Below are 23,652 nucleotides of genomic sequence, written 5' to 3'. Positions count from 1 at the left end.
ATTAAATATGGTCATTTTAAATGAATTATTATGATAATTTAAAATAAATTATTTCAAATATGTTTATTTTAATGTATAATTCTATGGCTGGATGTAATAAGGAGTCACGAAAAAATACAAATAAAAATACAATTAATTTTGATATTTTTAGCAAAATATAGTAAAAATGTATTTAGTTTTTTTTTTTTTTTTAATTAATAAATATATTTATTTTTAGGTAAGATAAACATAATAATACAATTGATCTCTAGTCTGGATGATTTAGTTCTTGTCACCCTGTTGTCCTCCCGTCATGAAAAAAGGCTGTCCTCACTCAGGTCCGCATGGAGCTGGAGGGGGCGTGGCTTCCAGCTCCGTCTGAAAATCGGGAGATTTTCGGGAGAATATTTGTCCCGGGAGATTTTCGGGAGAGGCGCTGAATTTCGGGAGTCTCCCGGAAAATTCGGGAGGGTTGGCAAGTATGGCATAATTTGATGTAAAAAATTCAGTTCACAAAATGCACACGCAAAATATTCCGTTCCATGAATTCAGTGTCAAAAAAAAAAAAGAAGAAGCTTTGGTAATAAAGAGACAAATTAACCTCCACATTTAGCACTCTAATACTTGTAGACAAAAATAAATAAGGCAGGCGTGTTAAGAACATTTATCACGGCAATGCAGAACTTTGACAAAAAGGGGTGACTTGCATGAATCATACCTTTGCTTTTTCATGCAACACATTCTGCTGCTTCAAAAACCCTTTTGGGAACTTTTTTTCTTCTTCTTCAAAGCAAAGATTATACAGTAGCTCTATAAAGGCTGCAGTGAAAAGTCTATCTTGTTACTATAGTTACAATTGTAAGTAAGTCCTGGCACTGAGGGGAAAACAAGTCGACTTCATGATGTCTTACTTTTAGTACTAAATGTAATACAGTCGCGATCAAAAGTTGACATCCACTTGTAAAGAACATAATGTCATGGCTGTCTTGAGTTTCTAATACTTTCTACAACTCTTCATTTTTTTGTGATAGAGTGATTGGAGCACTTATTGTTGGTCACAAAAAACATTCATGAAGTTTGGTTCTTTTATGAATTTATTATGGGTCTGTTAATATTTGCTTACATGTCCCTTGGCAAGTTTCACTGCAATAAGGCGCTTTTGGTAGCCAGAATTTTTGACCACTCCTCTTGACAAAATTGGTGCAGTTCAGCTAAATGTGTTGGTTTTCTGACATGGACTTGTTTCTTCAGCATTGTCCACACTTTTAAGTCAGGACTTTGGGAAAGCCATTCTAAAACCTTCATTCTAGCTTGATTTAGCCATTCCTTTACCACTTTTGACGTGTGTTTGGGGTCATTGTCCTGTTGGAACACCCAACTGCACCCATTCCCCAACCTCTGGCCTGATGATTTTAGGTTGTCCTGAAGAATTTAGAGGTAATCCTCCTTTTTCATTGTCCCATTTAAAGCACCAGTTCCATTGGCAGCAAAACAGGCCCAGAGCATAATACTACCACCTCCATGCTTGACGGTAGGCATGATGTTCCTGGGATTAAAGGCCTCGCCTTTTCTCCTCCAAACATATTGCTGGGTATTGTGGCCAACCAGCTCAATTTGTGTTTCATCTGACATCACATGGACAAAGATAAGACCTTCTGGAGGAAAGTTCTGAGGTCAGATGAAACAAAAATTTAGCTTTTTGGCCACAATATCCAGCAATATGTCCAGAGTCGGGACCCGGGGTGGACCGCTCGCCTGTGCATCGGTTGGGGACATCTCTGCGCTGCTGATCTGTCTCCACTCGGGATGATCTCCGGCTGGCTCCGCTATGGACTGGACTCTCACTATTATGTTGGATCCACTATGGATTGGACTTTCACAATATTATGTCAGACCCACTCGACGTCCATTGCATCCGGTCTCCCCTAGAGGGGGGGGGGCTGCAACAACTAATCGATTAAAATCGATTATAATAGTTGGCGATTAATTTAGTCATCGATTTGATGGATCTATGCTATGCGCATGCGCAGAGGCTACTTTTTATTTTTTTATTTTTATAAACCTTTATTTATAAACTGCAACATTTACAAATAGCTGAGAAACAATAATCAAAATAAGTATGGTGCCAGTATGCTGTTTTTTTTCTTCAATAAAATACTGGAAAGGATAGAAATGTAGTTTGTCTCTTTTATCCGATTATTAATCGATTAATCGAAGTAATAATCGACACATTAATCGATTATCAAATTAGTTGTTAGTTGCAGCACTAATTGATTAATATGTTTGGAGAAGAAAAAGTGAGGCCTTTAATCCCAGGAACACCATTCCTACCGTCAAACATGGTGGTGGTAGTATTATGCTCTGGGCCTGTTTTGCTGCCAATGGAACTGGTGCTTTACAGAGAGTAAATGGGACAATGAAAAAAGAGGATTACCTCCAAATTCTTCAGGACAACCTAAAATCATCAGCCCGGAGGTTGGGTCTTGGGCGCAGTTGGGTGTTCCAACAGGACAATGACCCCAAACACACGTCAAAAGTGGAAAATTAATGGCTAAATCAGGCGAGAATTAAGGTTTTAGAATGGCCTTCCCAAAGTCCTGACTTAAACGTGTTGACAATGCTGAAGAAACAAGTCCATGTCAGAAAACCAACAAATTTAGCTGAACTGCACCAATTTCGTCAAGAGGAGTGGTCAAAAATTCAAGCAGAAGCTTGTGGATGGCTACCAAAAGCGCCTTATTGCAGTGAAACTTGCCAAGGGACATGTAAGCAAATATTAACATTGCTGTATGTATACTTTTGACCCAGCACATTTTCAGTAGACCCATAATAAAGTCATAAAAGAACCAAACTTCACACATATGCGGTCCTCTCCAAGGTTTCTCATAGTCATTCACATCAACGTCCCACTGGGGTGAGTTTTTCCTTGCCCTTATGTGGGCTTTGTACCGAGGATGTCGTTGTGGCTTGTGCAGCCCTTTGAGACACTTGTGATTTAGGGCTATATAAATAAACATTGATTGATTAATTGAGATGTCCGATAATGGCTTTTTTGCCGATATCCGATATTCCGATATTGTCCAACTCTTAATTACCGATTTCGATATCAACCGATACCGATATATACAGTCGTGGAATTAACACATTATTATGCCTAATTTTGTTGTGATGCCCCGCTGGATGCATTAAACAATGTAACAAGGTTTTCCAAAATAAATCAACTCAAGTTATGGAAAAAAGAGCCAACATGGCACTGCCATATTTATTATTGAAGTCACAAAGTGCATTATTTTTTTTAACATGCCTCAAAACAGCAGCTTGGAATTTGGGACATGCTCTCCCTGAGAGAGCATGAGGAGGTTGAGGTGGGCGGGGTTTTTAGGGGATAGCAGGGGGTGTATATTGTAGCGTCCCGGAAGAGTTAGTGCTGCAAGGGGTTCTGGGTATTTGTTCTGTTGTGTTTATGTTGTGTTACGGTGCGGATGTTCTCCCGAAATGTGTTTGTCATTCTTGTTTGGTGTGGGTTCACAGTGTGGCGCATATTTGTAACAGTGTTAAAGTTGTTTATACGGCCACCCTCAGTGTGACCTGTATGGCTGTTGACCAAGTATGCCTTGCATTCACTTGTGTGTGTGTGAAAAGCCGTAGATATTATGTGACTGGGCCGGCACGCAAAGGCAGTGCCTTTAAGGTTTATTGGCGCCCTGTACTTCTCCCTACGTCCGTGTACACAGCGGCGTTTTAAAAAGTCATACATTTACTTTTTGAAACCGATACCGATAATTTCCGATATTACACTTTAAAGCATTTATCGGCCGATAATATCGACAGTCCGATATTATCGGACATCCCTAATTGTAACAGTTCCTAAATCCCATCAGTCATGCCCTTTTTTTTGTTTGCTTGTTGAACTTCACTGTTGTGTTTGCCTCCTGCTGTTTGTTTTTTAATCACTCTTCCTTTTCTGTCCTATTTTAAAATAAGTACTAAGCTGTTTTTTTTGCCATTGCTGCTGTTTTCAGTTATTGCTTTTTTTATACCTCTGTCCCCCCCATAAGAGCACGTTGCTCTTGTTACGGTCTTCCCTTATTGCTTTCTTACGCTCTTTATTTTCTCTCAGTATGTCCCCTCTGAAAGTAAACTAAACTTAGTGCTCGCAGGCAATGTATTGCTTTAGTCAACACTCAAATTAAGCCAAATCCAAAACTAGCAGGTTCTGTTTTATTGCTTTTTCTTCTGTATTTCTCTCTGTCCCTTCTTAAACTGGTTTAAAGCAAGCCCTAGCAGGTAAATGTTGCTCGAGTTTTTGTCCTGTTTTGTGCTTTTTTTTAAAAGTAAGTTAAACTACCGGCGCTAGCAGGCGATGTTGTTTATTTTCTCTCGATCATGTAGTTTCTCTGCTTGTCCCCTCTTAAATTAGGATGAACCACGCACTAAGAGATGCTATTGTCAGTCTTATTGCTTTATGTCCTATCTTACATCAAGCTAAACCAAGCACTAGCTGCTGCTGTTGTTCTGTTATTTATTTTTTTGTTCTATTGTCTGCATGTCCCCTCTTAATTTAAACTAAACAGAACCCAACTCCTGGCAAATGTACACAATGTTGTTGTTGCTTAATTGCATTTGTCCTCTATTGTCTCTCTCTTCCCTCTGAAATTAGGTAGCAGGTGGATGTTGCTTTTGTTTTTGCAGTCGTGTTATGGCTCTTTGTCCCCACTTAAATTCAACTTAATTATCCCCACGTTATCGCCTACCGCTTTCTGTTTTCTCTCTATCAAAGTAATTGATCTATCTGTCCTCTCTTATATTGAGCTGAACCAAGCACTGAGAGATGACGTTATCCTGTCGTTTTTTTCTATCCCTTCTTAAATCAAGATAAATCCAGCACAGGTTGTGGTCTTCTGTAATTTATTTTTGTTCTTTATCTTTGTCTCTGTATGTCCCCGCTTAAACTAAACTAAAGTACTCACACAAGCAGACGGGGTTGTTGCTGCTGCTTTATTATTTTTGTCCTATATTGTCTATCTATCCTCGCTTAAATTAAGCGGACATTGTTCTTGTTGCTGTCTTTTGTTTTGTTTTTTTGGTCCCCACTTAAATTTAACTTAACTTACTCGACAATCAGGCGATGTTGTGTCTGCTGCTTTCTGGTACTGCCTACTGTTTTCTATTTTTTCCCTCTATCGTGTAGTTTCTCTGTCACTCCGTCCCCTCTTAAATTAGACTGAACCCAACACTAAGAGGGGGCCTTATTTGCTTTTTTATCCTGATGTTTGTTTCTACCCCTCTTAAATCAAGATAAACCAAGCTCTAGCAGAGCTCGCAATGTTGCCTTGTCATTGCTTGTTGTTCTCTATTTTATTTCCGTTCGTCCCCTCTTGAATTAGCTAAACTAAGCACTAACATGGATGTTGTTGATGAATTGTTTTCTCATTGCTTTTTGTCCTGTTGTTTTTTTTGTCCGTCCCCTCTTCAATCAAGATAAACTAAGCACTAACAGGTCACTAAGTGACTGTCCTGCTAATAATTTTTACCCTCTGTCTCTGTTTGTCCCCTTTTAAATTAAGCACTAACATGTGATGTTGTTGATGTATTATTTGCTTATTGTTTTTTCTCTTGTTTTATCTTGTCCGTCCCCTCTTCAATCAAGATACACCGAGCCCTAACAGGTAATGATATTGCTTTTTGTTCATACTTTTTACCCTCTGTCTTTGTTTGTAATGATATTGCTATTTGTCTCTGTTTGTCCCCTCTTAAATTAAGCTGAATTAAGCTCTAACATGTGTTGTTGTTGATGTATTATTTGCTTATTGTTTTTTCTCTCTATGCTGTATCTTTGTCCGTCCCCTCTTCAATCAAGATACACCGAGACCTAACAGGTAACGATATTGGTTTTTGTCAATACTTTTTACCCTCTGTTTGTCCCCTCTTAAATTAAGCTGAATTAAGCACTAACATGTGATGTTATTGATGTATTATTTGCTTATTGTTCTTTCTTCTGCTTTATCTTTGTCCGTCCCCTCTTCAATCAAGATACACCGAGCACCAACAGGTAATGATGTTGCTTTTTGTCTCTGTTTGTCCCCTCTTAAATTATGCTGAATTAAGCACTGACATGTGTTGTTGCTGATGTATTATTTGCTTATTGTGTTTTGTTTCTGCTTTATCTTTGTCCGTCCCCTCTTCAATCAAGATACACTGAGTACTAACAGGTAACGATATTGCTATTTGTCTCTGTTTGTCCCCTCTTAAATTAAGCTGATTTAAGCACTAACTCGTGATGTTGATGTATTATTTGCTTATTGTTTTTTCTTCTGTTTTATCTTTGTCCGTCCCCTCTTCAATCAAGATGCACCGAGCACTAACAGGTAATGATATTGTTTTTTTGTCTCTGTTTGCCCCCTCTTAAATTAAGCTGAATTAAGCACTGACATGTGTTGTTGCTGATGTATTATTTGCTTATTGTGTTTTGTTTCTGCTTTATCTTTGTCCGTCCCCTCTTCAATCAAGATACACCGAGCACCAACAGGTAACGATATTGCTATTTGTCTCTGTTTGTCCCCTCTTGAATTAAGCTGATTCAAGCACTAACCCGTGATGTTGATGTATTATTTGCTTATTGTTTTTTCTTCTGCTTTATCTTTGTCCGTCACCTCTTCAATCAAGATACACCGAGCACTAACAGGTAATGATATTGCTATTTGTCTCTGTTTGTCCCCTCTTAGATTAAGCTGATTTAAGCACTAACCCGTGATGTTGATGTATTATTTGCTTATTGTTTTTTCTTCTGCTTTATCTTTGTCCATCCCCTCTTCAATCAAGATACACTGAGCCCTAACAGGTAATGATATTGTTTTTTTGTCTCTGTTTGTCCCCTCTTAAATTAAGCTGAATTAAGCACTAACATGTAATGTTGTTGATGTATTATTTGCTTATTGTTTTTTTTTCTGCTTTATCTTTGTCCGTCCCCTCTTCAATCAAGATACACCGAGCACCAACAGGTAACGATATTGCTATTTGTCTCTGTTTGTCCCCTCTTAAATTAAGCTGATTTAAGCACTAACCCGTGATGTTGATGTATTATTTGCTTATTGTTTTTTCTTCTGTTTTATCTTTGTCCGTCTCCTCTTCAATCAAGATACACCGAGCACTAACAGGTAATGATATTGTTTTTTTGTCTCTGTTTGTCCCCTCTTAAATTAAGCTGAATTAAGCACTGACATGTGTTGTTGCTGATGTATTATTTGCTTATTGTGTTTTGTTTCTGCTTTATCTTTGTCCGTCCCCTCTTCAATCAAGATACACCGAGCACTAACAGGTAACGATATTGCTATTTGTCTCTGTTTGTCCCCTCTTAAATTAAGCTGATTTAAGCACTAACCCGGGATGTTGATGTATTATTTGCTTATTGTTTTTTCTTCTGCTTTATCTTTGTCCGTCCCATCTTCAATCAAGATACACTGAGCACCAACAGGTAATGATATTGTTTTTTTTGTCTCTGTTGGCCCCCTCTTAAATTAAGCTGAATTAAGCACTGACATGTGTTGTTGCTGATGTATTATTTGCTTATTGTTTTTTTCCCCTGCTTTATCTTTGTCCGTCCCCTCTTCAATCAAGATACACCGAGCACCAACAGGTAACGATATTGCTATTTGTCTCGGTTTGTCCCCTCTTAAATTAAGCAGATTTAAGCACTAACCCGTGATGTTGATGTATTATTTGCTTATTGTTCTTTCTTCTGCTTTATCTTTGTCCGTCCTCTCTTCAATCAAGATACACCGAGCACTAACAGGTAATGATATAGTTTTTTTGTCTCTGTTTGTCCCCTCTTAAATTAAGCTGAATTAAGCACTGACATGTGATGTTGTTGATGTATTATTTGCTTATTGTGTTTTGTTTCTGCTTTATCTTTGTCCGTCCCCTCTTCAATCAAGGTACACCGAGTACTAACAGGTAACGATATTGCTATTTGTCTCTGTTTGTCCCCTCTTAAATTAAGCTTATTTAAGCACTAACCCGTGATGTTGATGTATTATTTGCTTATTGTTTTTTCTTCTGCTTTATCTTTGTCCGTCCCCTCTTCAATCAAGATACACCGACCACTAACAGGTAATGAAATTGTTTTTTTGTCTCTGTTTGTCCCCTCTTAAATTAAGCTGAATTAAGCACTGACATGTGATGTTGTTGATGTATTATTTGCTTATTGTTTTTTTTCCCTGCTTTATCTTTGTCCGTCCCCTCTTCAATCAATATACACCGAGCACCAACAGGTAATGATGTTGCTTTTTGTCTCTGTTTGTCCCCTCTTAAATTAAGCTGAATTAAGCACTGACATGTGTTGTTGCAGATGTATTATTTGCTTATTGTGTTTTTTTTCTGCTTTATCTTTGTCCGTCCCCTCTTCAACCAAGATACACCGAGCACAGGTAACGATGTTGCTTTTTGTTTGTAATTTTTACCCTCTGTCTCTGTTTGTCCCCTCTTAAATGAAGCTTAACTTCAACCACAGTCAAACCTATATTGTTGGCTGACAAAGGTAAAACCCCACCACTGTCATTGTCACAAATACTTCCAGACCTAACCAGAAACCACTTCTTTTTTTTTCAGGTGACGTGCCATCTGCATGACGTCCATTGTCTTCCGACTTGAATGGAAGCAAAAGCCAGTGCAAAGAATGTCACAAGTGGGCTGATTTCACTCTCCCGTGTGGTTACGGGAGGCATCCATCACATTGAAGAAATGGCCTCCCGACGCTTGGACGTCAAAGCCTGCAGGTTCGGGCGCACATGGAGACGACTTGAAATCCAGCGGTAATAAAGAGCTCATCCTCAGACTTTTATTTTCATTACCTGTGTTGCAGGAAAGTGCTGTTTGCCTGCTGGGATTACTGCCACCACTGTAGGCGTCCACTCGCATGGAATGACTGGAAGCGTCCACCCCGTCGTAACAATACAGCGCCTCCATTGGCCCTGAGAGCTCTGCATGCACCCAAGTTAAGAGTCTATCATCACACACAATTATGTGTTTTTTTTTATTTTTTATATCTGCTTTAATTACACATTGTGCGACAAAAGCTCTGCAACAAAGCCTGTTATTATCGCAGCGGCTCAAATTGTTTTTCACGCCGGTGGCGGTGGTACAGGTGGAGGTGTTATCTATTCTGAGGTACAGCGAGTGGCGTTAATTCTGAGACGCTCCACCTGCGACATATCACCATGAAGACAAGCTGTTCAAAACATCCGCCTACACATACGCTAATTGACTTGCCACATGTTAAACTTGCAAAAATCCCTTTTTTTTGTTTTTTTTGGGCAAAAACATTTACTTACATTGCTTTGTTGTGTATAATTCAAGGAGAAAACATTAACTACCTGGACTGTGGTCTGCTGCAGGGTCGGGGGCCCGGCCGGGATGCTTCATGCCTTGAGTAGGATGCGGTAGGCAAGAGAGTGGGGGGCCGGGGTCCCCGCAGAAGAGCTGGTGATCGCCAAACCTGAAGAAAACTAACCAGTAAGTAAATACAGCATGTGTCTACTCCGTGTGCACAATTATTGAGCAAGGTGTATTTTCCACTTACAGTAATTGTAAACGATACTTGAGCAGAGCTAGGCCATACTTGCCAACCCTCCCGGATTTTCCGGGAGACTCCCGAAATTCAGCGCCTCTCCCGAAAACCTCCCGGGACAAATTTTCTCCCGAAAATCTCCCGGAATTCAGGCGGACCTGAGTGACGTGTCGACAGCCTGTTTTCACGTCCGCTTTCCCACAATATAAACAGCGTGCCTGCTCAATAACGTTATAACTGTAGAATGATCGAGGGCGAGTTCTTGGTTTCTTATGTGGGTTTATTGTTAGGCAGTTTCATTAACGTCCTCCCAGCGCGGTAACAACACACAACAACAGCAGTCACATTTTCGTCTACCGTAAAGCAGTTCGTCTGCCGTAAACAGCAATGTTGTGACACTCTTAAACAGGACAATACTGCCATTTACTGTGCATGCATATATGACAATAACATCTACAGCTTTTAGAGAGTGCAGTGCACAACTGCGCACACAACAAGGAGACGAAGCAGAATGCATCATCAGAGAGGGTGTTCAGCATGGTTAGAAAAATAGTGACAGAGAATAGAACAAGGATGGACAATTCAACCCTTAACTCAACAATGAGTAGATGAGTGTTATGTGTGTGTATATGTGTAAGTAAATGAACACTGAAATTCAAGTATTTTTCTTATTTATATATATATAATAAAATAAATATATTTACATATATATATATTATATATATATATATATATATATATATATATATATATATATATATATATATATATATATATATATATATATATATATATAGCTAGAATTCACTGAAAGTCAAGTATTTCTTATATATATAAATATATATATACATATATATGAAATACTTGACTTGGTGAATTCTAGCTGTAAATATACTCCCCCCCCCCCCCCCCCCCCCCCGGAGGTCTCAAGGTTGGCAAGTATGAGCTAGGCAAATATTTTGACTCGGGGGGCCACATTGAGAGAAAAAAATGTGTGTGGGGGGCCAAAGTGTGTATAAATCAGGGGTGTCAAACAGGTTTTATCCGGCTCGCGGGATGAGTTTGCTACGTATAAAAATGAGCCAAAATTTTGGAATGAAAGAAAATGTTGTTCTAAATGTGTCCACTAGATGTCGCAATAACAATTATTTGTATCTTTGTAGATTATGCAACACATGTAAAAAAAACACATGATGTTAGTGCACCAGCCGAGGAAAATGAGCAAACTACATAAATAACATCCTGTAATTTGATTTTGATATTACATTTGTTTATTTCAACTATTTTCCCTAAAATAAACGCATGGAGGCTATACAATTTGTTCTATCCTATTACTCAAGTAATCGATAGATTGATTGATTACTGAAAAAATTGATAGCTGCAGCTCGTGATTGTAGTTTACTAACGTACCGAACTGAATAATATTTTGCCTCTTTGATGTCGTTCAATATTACAACTAGAGATGTCCGATAATGGCTTTTTTGCCGATATCCGATATTCCGATATTGTCCAACTCTTAATTACCGATTCCGATATCAACTGATACCGATATATACAATCGTGGAGTTAACACATTATTATGCCTAATTTTGTTGTGATTCCCCCCTGGATGCATTAAACAAGGTTTTCCAAAATAAATCAACTCAAGTTATGGAAAAAAATGCCAACATGGCACTGCCATATTTATTATTGAAGTCACAAAGTGCATTATTTTGTTTTAACATGCCTCAAAACATCAGCTTGGAAATTGGGACATGCTCTCCCTGAGAGAGCATGAGGAGGTTGAGGTGGGCGGGGTTGTGTTGGGGGGGTAGGGGGTAGCGGGGGGTGTATATTGTAGTGTCCCGGAAGAGTTAGTGCTGCAAGGGGTTCTGGGTATTTGTTCTGTTGTGTTTATGTTGTGTTACGGTGCGGATGTTCTCCCGAAATGTGTTTGTCATTCTTGTTTGGTGTGGGTTCATAGTGTGGCGCATATTTGTAACAGTGTTAAAGTTGTTTATACGGCCACCCTCAGTGTGACCTGTATGGCTGTTGACCAAGTATGCGTGCATTCACTAGTGTGTGTGGGAAAAGCCGTAGATATTATGTGACTGGGCCAGCACGCAAAGGCAGTGTCTTTAAGGTTTATTGGTGCTCTGTACTTCTCCCGTTTTAAAAAGTCATACATTTTACTTTTTGAAACCGATATTGATCATTTCCGATATTACATTTTAAAGCATTTTTCGGCTGATAATATCGGACATCTCTAATTACAACTGTTGTATTTTGGCTTTTATTCAAAAGTCGGACTGTTTCCTCCTGGTGGTGCACCCTGGGTAATGGGGACAGGTCCAGCAACGGACGTACCATCAGGAATTTGACCGAACAGACTTGGAGCAAGACTTTTTTGAAACAATTAATGCTGGGACAATACAGGGAAATGTTTAAAAAAAAAAATTAGCCAAACTCATAAGAAGACCTCAAAATCAAAATCCTAGGGGTTGTTAAAACAAGACTCAAAGGAAACGGAAGGAACATAATGCATGATGACTATGAACTGGTCTACTCTGGAAGTGATAAAGATACAAGACATGGAGGAGGAATCTTCCTGGACCCTGGATTTTCCAATTTTGTGCAAAAGGGAGGAGTGAGAATGTGAGCACTGGGTTATTGGAGGTTACATTAAACATACAAAGTTACAAAGTGACATTCATCCAAGCCTACGCCTCTAAGCAAAGCAAACCACATGAAGAAAAATAATCCTTCTTTAAACAGTTGGAAGACACATTGGATAACATAACAAGGGAAATTAACATCATCATGATGTGTGACTTGAACTGCCATATACATACTTGCCAACCTTGAGACCTCCGAATTCAGGAGATTGGGGTGGGGGGGGGGAGTTAATTCATCATTAATTCAAGTATTTCTTATATATATATATATATATATATATATATATATATATATATATATATGTATGTATATATATATATATATATATATATATATATACATATATATATATATATATATATATATATATATATATATATATATAAATAAATAAAATAAATACTTGACTTTCAGCAGTGACGTGCAGTCACTAGAGGCAGGTGAGGCCCCGCCTCACCTGCCATCATGGAAAGAAAAAGAAAAAAATGAAATTGTTATATGTATCCACTGATTATACTATAAAGTTATTTTCCATTTAACTTCACCAGTTTTAGATTATTTTTATTCAAAATCGCTGAATTTTCACATTTGCCGTTCAAATACTGAGAAGAGACGGTGCGGTGAACAGCAGCCAGTTGAGGCACGTCACTCAGTGCCGCAACATGGATTGCGCAATGACTCGGCTAACTGCTGGCCTGCTGTGCAGTGAGACTGTATTGCTATATGAACTATATTAATAATTTCCATAGTTTAGTTAGCTGAGGTATATAATGTACAGTGTATTTTGTCAACAACTGTATGTGTGTAAAGTATTTCTTGTGCTGAGCGATCATAAAACGGCTGCAAAAGACGCACTGGCTGAGGCTCGCCTCCTGCACCCCCGCCGTAGAATTGTTATATCAACTAAAGCCCACACTTAAACTTTCCACGTGCAAGATTGAATCTATTTTAAAAAATTATTTCATAAGAAGCCAAAAAGTGCAAAAACAATAATGTTGGTTTTGGAGGAGTTGTGAATGACTGCAGGGACACAACATTAGGTACACCTGCAGACTGCAGGTGTACCTAATTCACAACTCATCCAACACGAACATTATTGTTTTTGCACTTTTTGGCTTCTTATTAAATAACTTTTGTAACCTATTTTTATGAGCTTTCCTCTTTGTGATGTTAAGTTCCTGTTATGCACTGTTATACAGTATATGCCTTGAGCTCTTATTTTGAAGGCGCTAAGAGCGGAAGTGACGACACGTTGGAGTGGAGCGGAAGTTTTTGAAAGAAGGTAAATAAAGTGGTCCTCGTGTAAACTGGAGCCTCCGTGTTTGTTATTTTGTAGTTTCATACAGTATAGGCGACATTTATAAACCCTCGGTTACACTTTTTTAAATAGATTCAATCTTGCACGTGGAAAGTTTAAGTGAGGGCTTTAGTTGATATAACACTCCTGTCAGGGGGTGCATTAATGGCCTTATTTTATAAGTAAAGGTAAGACCATAATAACGTTTTTTTTTAATTAAATGTGCTTTTTTGTGTGCTACAGTTTGTATGTGTAAAGTTAAAGTTAAGTTAAAGTACCAATGATTGTCACACACACACTAGGTGTAATGAAATTTGTCCTCTGCATTTGACCCATCCCCTTGATCACCCCCTGGGAGGTGAGGGGCGCAGTGGGCAGCAGCGGCGCCGCGCCCGGGAATAATTTTTGATGATTTAATAACCCCCAATTCCAACCCTTGATGCTGAGTGCCAAGCAGGGAAGAATGCTGGTATGAGCTTTTAAACATAACCCGTTAACTGCTGCCAATCAAATAGTGAATAAGATACTCTTTAGGGTTCATATGTTTGTAAATCTGACTGAGATGAAGTCAGTGCCTCACCAGCCATCAACCTCACCGCACGTCACTGACTTTCAGTGAATTCTAGCTATATATAGATATATATATTTTTAATTATATATATATATATATATATATATATATATATATATATATATATATATATATATATATCCATCCATCCATCCATTTTCTACCGCTTATTCCCTTTGGGGTCGCGGGGGGCGCTGGAGCCTATCTCAGCTACAATCGGGCGGAAGGCGGGGTACACCCTGGACAAGTCGCCACCTCATCGCAGGGCCAACACAGATAGACAGACAACATTCACACTCACATCCACACACTAGGGCCAATTTAGTGTTGCCAATCAACTTATCCCCAGGTGCATGTCTTTGGAGGTGGGAGGAAGCCGGAGTACCCGGAGGGAACCCACGCAGTCACGGGGAGAACATGCAAACTCCACACAGAAAGATCCCGAGCCCGGGATTGAACCCAAGACTACTCAGGACCTTCGTATTGTGAGGCAGATGCACTAACCCCTCTGCCACCGTGAAGCCATATATATATATATATATATATATATATATATATATATATATATATATATATATATATATATATATATATATATATATATGTATGTATATATACAGTATAATACAGTATATAAATAAAGTAATACTTGAATTTCAGTGTTCATTTCTTTACACATATGCACACACATAAAATCTGATCTACAAAATGTGCAGGCAAGCATACCCCTTCCCCTTCGAGCTGTCCTGGATGAACTGAAATTATTTTTTCCAATCATTTTGGAACTTGCAAGCGTACTTCTTCTTACTCGTCATCGCCATGTCTCTTCTTCGTTCTTCTGCTTTGTCTCTGTTATATTTTTGGACATTACTACTTGCCGTAGTTTTGAAGCAATGCATGATGCGAATCCGGATGTTGTGTGTCAGTGTATTAACGTGCCGGCTGGAATAAACACACGCTGAGAAATAGTTCCGTGCCTGCTTACTTTATGAGTTATAGATAAACCTATGGATAACAGATACATACATAATAGTCTCCTTTTCAGGTGAGGGAGGACGCTAAAGGCAGTGGCTTTAAGGCACGCCCCCAATATTGTTGTCCGGGTGGAAATCGGGAGAAATTCGGGAGAATGGTTGCCCCGGGAGATTTTCGGGAGGGGCACTGAAATTCGGGAGTGTCCCGGGAAAATCGGGAGGGTTGGCAAGTATGACCATATAGGCTGTGAAACTGTTGAAGACATCATAGTCACGTTTGGGGTTGGAGATAGGAGAGGAAAGAGAAATGCTCATCAACTTATGTCTTAGAACTTCTCAGTGATTACTACATACTTTACCCACCAAAAAAAAAACATCAGTACACCTGGTACGGAAACAACAACAGGATATGACCTTATATCACGGATTGATTTCATACTTTCCAACAAGAAGTCTATCATAAATGATGTACAAGCTATCCAATCCGCCTCATTGGACTCAGATCACAGACTACTTAAAGGCAAGGTGAAAACCTCGGATAAGCGGAAGAAGATGGATGGATGGATGGATGGAAAATTGTTTTACCAGAAAGAAAATACATTTGTCAGGAAAATACAAAAAACAGAAAACATGGAAAGAACAAGGACAATCCAAGAGAAACTGGCAGAAGAGAAAGTAAATATATTTAATACATAGAATCATGTGCTAAAAACTCAGTTGGGTTGACAGTTGTGGGGAAGGCCAAAAGGAAAATAACTGGCTGGTGGACAGAGGAGGTGAAGAAAGAAGTAGAAAAGAAAGATACATGCTTTAAACTTTGGCTGAAGGAGAGGACGCCGGAAACCAGAGCTGCATACACTCAACAATGAATTCATGTGATCCATGTCAAAAGAAAATCACAAAAAGAATTGTGGGAGAGAATAGACAGGGCTCTACAGGAAGACTCACAAAGAACAAAGAAACTCCTGTACCAACTCCTACAAAAGCAGATTCAGCGAAAAGCCCCAAAAAACACCATTTTGAAAAGCAGCACTGGGGAAATAGTTATTGGACAAGATACGATACCAGATCATTGGACAGAACACCTTCAGGAATTATTGAATGTAGCTCAAGAAGGAGGTACGGTGCACAATCCACACAAAGTCACTTTGCTGACAATTAGCTCTTCTCCTTAAGTTGCAGATTCTCCAATAGGGAGGAATTAGAGACTGCAATTAAATCAATATCATGCAATCAATATCCTGCTCGAACTGTTCAACCATGCATGGAAATCAGGGACAGTACCGGAAGACTGGAACTGGTCCATAATCTGCCAAATCTTCAAAAATACGGGTGACCCACTAGACGTCCGTCATGAAACACATTGGAAAGTTGTATGAACGAGTACTCGAAAGAAGACCAAGAGCTTGAGCAGAAAGCCCTTTGTCAGAGATCTAGTGTGGTTTCAGACCAAGGAGAGGAAAAGTGGGTCGGATTGCGGCCTTGAGACTATTTCTTGAGAACAGCTGGGAACATGACATCAACCAGCATATTTGCTTTCTTGACCTCAAAAAAACATTCAACCAGGTCCCTGGAGAGACATTGTGGAGGCTGATTGAGGAATATGTGATCAGTAAAGCATTGATCAATGTCATCATGAGCACTTCCACCGACCATAGGCCCTTCACCATCAATACTGGTGTCTGCTGACAGGGTGCGACCCTCTCACCCCTTCGGTTCATCTTTTACCTGAACCAAGTCATACTCAAAGTAGATAGAGAAGACCATAAACAGAGCGATTTGGATATGCAGATGATAGAGCACAAACAGGAGAGTCTTATAAAACTCCAAGCCATCATGGACCATTGGGACAGGGAAGTTACTGCAGCAGTCCTCAAATGATGCTGCATGAAAAACAAAATGCATGAAAGTGGGTTGACAGCTAGAGGATGGTGATATCACAATTATGGTTGTACGGTATACCGGTATTAGTATAGGACCACGATACCAATGAATCATATTCATATTCTAAAAAGTACTGGTCCCCCAAAAGGTAAACAAACACCATTAGTGGATCTACACCTAACATCCACTGTAATGATACCAAGTACAGGAGCGTATCTAGTCAATACTACTATGATTACATCAATATTTTGTTAGCATCACGAAATCTTCTTTTGTTTCTTAGAAATTTATATTATGTTTATAAACTCAGGAAATATGTCCCTGGACACATGAGGACTTTGAATATGACCAATGTATGATCCTGTAACTACTTAGTATCGGATACCCAAATTGGTGCTATCATCCAAAACTAATGTAAAGTATCAAACAACAGAAGAATAAGTGATTATTACATTTTAACAGAAGTGTAGACAGAACATGTTAAAACAGAAATCAAGCATATATTAAGAGTAAATGAACAAGTACATTAATAATTAATTTTCTACCACTTGTCCTTAATAATTTTGACAAAATAATCTAATGGAAAATGACACAATATGTTACTGCATATGTCAGCAGACTTATTAGGAGTCTTTGTTTGCTTACTTACTACGAAAAGACAAGTTGTCTTGTATGTTCTCTATTTTATTTAAAGACAAACTTGCAATAATAAACATATGTTTAATGTGCTATAAGATTTTTTGTTAAAACAAAGCCAATAATGCAATTTTTTGGTCCCCTTTATTATGAAAAGTACCAAAATGTATGGAAATACATTTCGGTACCGGTACCAACATATTGGTATTGGGACAACACTAATCACAATAAACGGGCATGTACTCAAACATACAAATACCTTCACTCACTTGGGCAGCTCACTATCCTAACATTATTTCATAGAAGCAGAAATAAATAATAGAATTACCACATTTACAAAGAACCTTAATGCCCTGTACCCCCTTCTGAAAGGAAGGGAAATTCAAATTCTAACAAAGATGTCAGAGGGTATACAGTACAGGCCAAAAGTTTGGACACACCTTCTCCTCATTCAATGTGTTTTCTTTATTTTCATGACTATTTACATTCTAGACTGTCACTGAAGGCATCAAAACTATGAATGAACACATGTGGAGTTATGTACTTAACAAAAAATGGTGAAATAGCTGAAAACATGTTTTATGTTCTAGTTTCTTCAAAATAGCCTCCCTTTGCTCTGATTACTGCTTTGCACACTCTTGGCATTCTCTCGATGAGCTAACACCTTCAAGACTGTTGGAAAACCATTTTAGGTGACTATCTCTTGAAGCTCATCGGGAGAATGCCAAGAGTGTGCAAAGCAGTAATCAGAGCAAAAGGTGGCTATTTTGAAGAAAATAGAATATAAAACATGTTTTGAGTTATTTCACCTTTTTTTTGTTAAGTACATAACTCCACATGTGTTCATTCATAGTTTTGATGCCTTCAGTGACAATCTACAATGTAAATAGTCATGAAAATAAAGAAAACACGTTGAATGAGAAGGTGTGTCCAAACTTTTGGCCTGTACTATATACCAGGGGTGTCAAACGTACGGCCGGCCCGCGGACCAGTTTTATCCGGCCCGCGGGATGAGTTTGCTAAGTATAAAAATGACCCAAAATTTTTGAATGAAAGAAACTGCTTTTCTAAATGTGTCCACTAGATGTCACACTAGCAATTATTTGTATCTTTGTAGATTATGCTCCATATGTAAAAAAAATAAAAAAATAAACCACATGATGTTAGTGCACCAGCTGAGGAAAATGAGCAAACTACATAAATAACATCCTGTAATTTGATTTTGATATTATTTTTTTATCTTGATAGATTGAAAATTAACACCAATGAGTCACATAATTTATTCAGAAAGTATAAATATCCAAATCCATTGTTATTCTTTATAAAGTAAGACACATGCTGAATAAGACATGTCTGCATGTTATATTATTCTTTTATTTTTCCATATTTAACATATTGTGTTGAAGTTTGGGGAAATGTTTATAAAACAAACATAGACCCAATAATTAAACTTCAAAAAAGGGTCATTAGAATAATACACAAAGCGTGCTACTATGAACCTACCAATCCATTATTCATAAGTTCTAATGTGTTAACATTTTCAGATATTGTGTTTTTAAAAACAATGGAAATTGTGTTTCGAGTAAAGAACAAAAGCATTCCAGTTTGTATTCTTAGGTTATTTAAATTAAGAGGAGAAAACTATCATTTACGGGGGATATTGATTTTTGAAATAGGTAAAGTAAGAACGAATATAAAATACAAATGTATTTCAGTTTTAGGAGTTAAATGGTGGAACAAGCTCAGTGATGAGTTAAAGACATGCAGTTCTTTGTTAAGGTTTAAGAAAACCTTGAAAGGTAAAATAATTGAAAATTATAAAACATAGTAACAATTACTTTCATCCCATTGATTGTATTAACGTTGATGTTCCAGGCAATTTAATTTTCAGTGAATGTATAAGATAGGAAAATATAAGATTTGGCTTCAGCCTACTCCTTTTTCGGTCATTCTTTTCCTTTTATTTTTGTGTGTGTATGTGTATGATTGTGAAATATGTATAATCTGTACTGTTAAACTGGTCACACAAAATGATTGATGGTTGATTATATGACCGAAATAAACTTACATTTATTGCATTTAATTTCATTTCAATAACGACAAATAAAGATAGAATACTATCAACCGCAACATGTAAGTGTAAAAGAACCCCAACAACATTATGATTTGTACATTTTCAGAATGTGCTTGTTCTATTTTTAAACAAAGAACACAATCTGAAGTTGTCTTTATTATTAAGTTATTGTGCTGTGATTTTACCAGTCCGGCCCACTTGGGAGTAGATTTTTCTCCATGTGGCCCCCGATCTAAAATGAGTTTGACACCCCTGGTATATACACTGTCATTCTAAAGTCAGGTGTACCTAATAGATTGTCCAGGAAGTATATTTTCCCAAAAGTCTAGTACAGTACACAAAAAATGCAACACAAAGATGTCTTAGACCGCATGATAGGAAAACAGGCAATGATCCTCCTATTTCCTTATACCGAATACATCCTCTATGGCAGTGGTTCTCAAATGGGGGTACGCGTACCCCTGGGGGTACTTGAAGGTATGCCAAGGGGTACGTGAGATTTTTTTTTAAATATTCTGAAAATAGCAACAATTCAAAAATCCTTTATAAATATATTTATTGAATAATACTTCAACAAAATATGAATGTAAGTTCATAAACTGAACATCAAATCAAGTAGGCTATTCCATTCATTAGAATGCAACAATGCAATATTCAGTGTTGACAGCTAGATTTTTTGTGGACATGTTCCATAAATATTGATGTTAAAGATTAACTTTTTTTGTGAAGAAATGTTTAGAATTAAGTTCATGAATCCAGATGGATCTCTATTACAATCCCCAAAGAGGGCACCTTAAGTTGACGATTACTTCTATGTCATACTTGCCAACCTTGAGACCTCCGATTTCGGGAGGTGGGGGTGGGGGCGTGGTCGGGGGTGGGGCGGGGCGCGGTTGGGGGCGTGGTTAAGAGGGGAGGAGTATATTGACAGCTAGAATTCACCAAGTCAAGTATTTCATATATATATATATATATATATATATATATCCTGAAAATATGCAAACAAAACTGTGTTTAGATAATTGATACTTCAAACTTGCATAAATAAATATTAAGGAATATAACATAACTCCGGTCGATCTACGTTCCCATCCTCACCTATGGTCATGAGCTTTGGGTTATGACCGAAAGGACAAGATCACGGGTACAAGCGGCCGAAATGAGTTTCCTCCGCCGGGTGGCAGGGCTCTCCCTTAGAGATAGGGTGAGAAGCTCTGTCATCCGGGGGGAGCTCAAAGTAAAGCCGCTGCTCCTCCACATCGAGAGGAGCCAGATGAGGTGGTTCGGGCATCTGGTCAGGATGCCACCCGATCACTTCCCTCGGGAGGTGTTTAGGGCACGTCCGACCGGTAGGAGGCCACGGGGAAGACCCAGGACACGTTGGGAAGACTATGTTTCCCGGCTGGCCTGGGAACGCCTCGGGATCCCCCGGGAGGAGCTGGACGAAGTGGCTGGGGAGAGGGAAGTCTGGGTTTCCCTGCTTAGGCTGCTGCCCCCGCGACCCGACCTCGGATAAGCGGAAGAAGATGGATGGATGCATGGATGAACATAACTTGGCTTCTGAGAGTTTCAAAATGTAATGAATAAAATGCTAAAGTTGTTGATAAACAAGCAATTATTTTAATAATTAAATATGGTCATTTTAAATGAATTATTATGATAATTTAAAATCAATTAATTCAAATATGTTTATTTTAATGTATAATTCTATGGCTGGATGTAAAAGGAGTCACAAAAAAATACAAATAAAAATACAATTAATTTTGATGTTTTTAGCAAAATATAGTAAAAATGTATTTAGTTTTTTTTTTTTTTTTTAATTAATAAATATATTTATTTTTAGGTAAAATAAACATAATAATACAATTTATCTCTAGTCTGAATGATTTACTTCTTGTCACCCTGTTGTCCTCCCGTCATGAAAAAAGGCTGTCCTCACTCAGGTCTGCATGGAGCTGGAGGGGGCGTGGCTTCCAGCTCCGGCTGAAAATCGGGAGATTTTCGGGAGAATATTTGTCCCGGGAGGTTTTCGGGAGAGGCGCTGAATTTCGGGAGTCTCCCGGAAAATTCGGGAGGGTTGGCAAGTATGTTCTATGTGTAGAAATCTTTATTTATAATTGAATTACTTGTCTATTTTTCAACAAGTTTTTAGTTATTTTTATATCTTTTTTTCCAAATAGTTCAAGAAAGACCACTACAAATTAGCAATATTTTGCACTGTTATACAATTTAATGAATCAGAAACTGATGACATAGTGCTGTATTTTACTTCTTTATCAATTTTTTTCAACCAAAAATGCTTTGCTCTGATTAGGGGGTACTTGAATTAAAAAAATGTTCAAAGGGGGTACATCACTGAAAAAAAGGTTGAGAACCACTGCTCTATGGGGCATATTTGCATGATTGTTATGATATTGTCATGACTTGGTCCTGGGTGTTTGCTTTTCCGGAATGCAATGGAAAGTTGGCTCGGGCGAGACGGGAATTTGAGTACATGATTTATTTAATATATAAAAAAAACCCGAAAAGCGCGCACAGTGGCGTAGAACAAACTATGAAACCAAAAGACTATAGCAAAAAAAAGTACAAACAAAAAGCATGCACAGTGGCGGAGAACAAACTATGAAACCAAAAGACTATAGCATTGATAAACAAAAACTTACTTGGCTTGGACAAAAGAAGCAGCATGAAGGATGGACATGAAAACAAGTGTCAGAAATGCACAGAGCATAAATGTGAGGATGTCACCAGCAAGACAAACTGAAAAACAATGAACTTAAATACTACAGACATGATTAACGAAAACAGGTGCGTGACTCAAAACGTGAAACAGGTGCGTGACGTGACAGGTGAAAACTAATGGGTTGCTATGGTGACAAACAAGAGTGCACAATGAGTTCAAACGTGGAACAGGTGAAACTAATAGGTAATCATGGAAACAAGACAAGGGAGTGAAAAGCCAGAAACTAAAGAGTCCAATAACTAAACAAAACACGACTAAGACAAAACATGATTACACAGACATGACAGATATACAGTGATGCATTAATCAACATAGTAGTTAGCCTTTATTACACAACCTTTTATTTATTGTGCACAATGTAATATGCAGTATTTTGTCCCAACCAGAGTTTGGAAACATTGACCATGTTAAATAAAACCTTCAAGGGACTGAACCAGATTGTGCTCTAAAGAGCTTTAAACCAGTAATTGTTGGCCTGCTCTGTAGCAAACTCGCATGTCCGCTTGGCAACAAATATAAACGGAGGCAACGTTTTTGCCGACAATGCGCACAAAAACTGGATTAGAACACAAAAAAAAGTGAGCCCGAGAAGAGTAAAGCAAAATGCCAACGAGGATTTTACAATTGATTTCACTTCTATGAAGTCATTACAGATCTCGCTCCCCCACTAGAGTTTGAATGCTGTTTTAGATTTTATAATTTGCTTATTGAATTCCTCATCCGCTCCCGTCGGTGGCTATAGCATCCATTAACGGCGCTGGATCGAGACCAATGAGGCAAAGCGAGGACTGCTTTCACAGCCCCTGATTGTCTAACCAGAATCCCGCGGTGCGTGTTCACGGCCGACTGCTGATAGGAGAACAATTGCTGCCAGTGAGGAGCCGTGAAGCTTCTGGCTGCAGAAATCCTTGAGTGGAGCCTCTCAAGAAAGATGGAACATTTGGTTCCTGCATATTCTAGATAGCCCAATGCTGGTTTTATTTAGCTTAGTTTTTTATTTGTTTGCCCTTCATCATGCCACCGGCATTTTTTATCCAGGCTTAGGGCTGGCATTACAGAGCTTTAATGGCTGGCTGGTGGGGAACAGACCGGAAATCGAACCCGTACCGACTACAGAAATGACATCACCATGTAACCACCACACTACCAGTGCAATAATAACTAATACAATGACTACACTAATAGCATGAATAAATAATTAAAATAAAATACACAGTAAAAAAATACATATAAATACAATTAAAGTGCACTGTAAGTAGACTACTAGTGCCACA

General features: G+C 38.4%; 1 protein-coding gene across 1 annotated transcript in view; it reads right to left on the bottom strand.

Moving 5' to 3' along the window:
• Positions 1-8,291: 8,291 nt before the first annotated feature.
• glis3 (GLIS family zinc finger 3) overlaps positions 8,292-23,652 on the bottom strand; it is a 64,241-nt gene continuing 48,880 nt past the window's right edge. The window contains exons 8-10 of the mRNA XM_072912067.1: positions 9,351-9,472; positions 8,829-8,957; positions 8,292-8,747 (exon numbers count right to left, since the gene is read on the bottom strand). Of these exons, the coding sequence (XP_072768168.1) occupies positions 8,674-8,747; positions 8,829-8,957; positions 9,351-9,472 (325 nt within the window). The 3' untranslated portion in view covers positions 8,292-8,673. The remainder of the gene's footprint in view (positions 8,748-8,828; positions 8,958-9,350; positions 9,473-23,652) is intronic.

The sequence above is a fragment of the Nerophis lumbriciformis genome, linkage group LG32 (assembly GCF_033978685.3).
Source record: "Nerophis lumbriciformis linkage group LG32, RoL_Nlum_v2.1, whole genome shotgun sequence".
Classification (NCBI taxonomy): Eukaryota; Metazoa; Chordata; class Actinopteri; order Syngnathiformes; family Syngnathidae; genus Nerophis; species Nerophis lumbriciformis.
The sequence above is the reverse complement of the archived record's forward strand: the minus strand, read 5'-3'. Positions and strand labels throughout refer to the sequence as shown.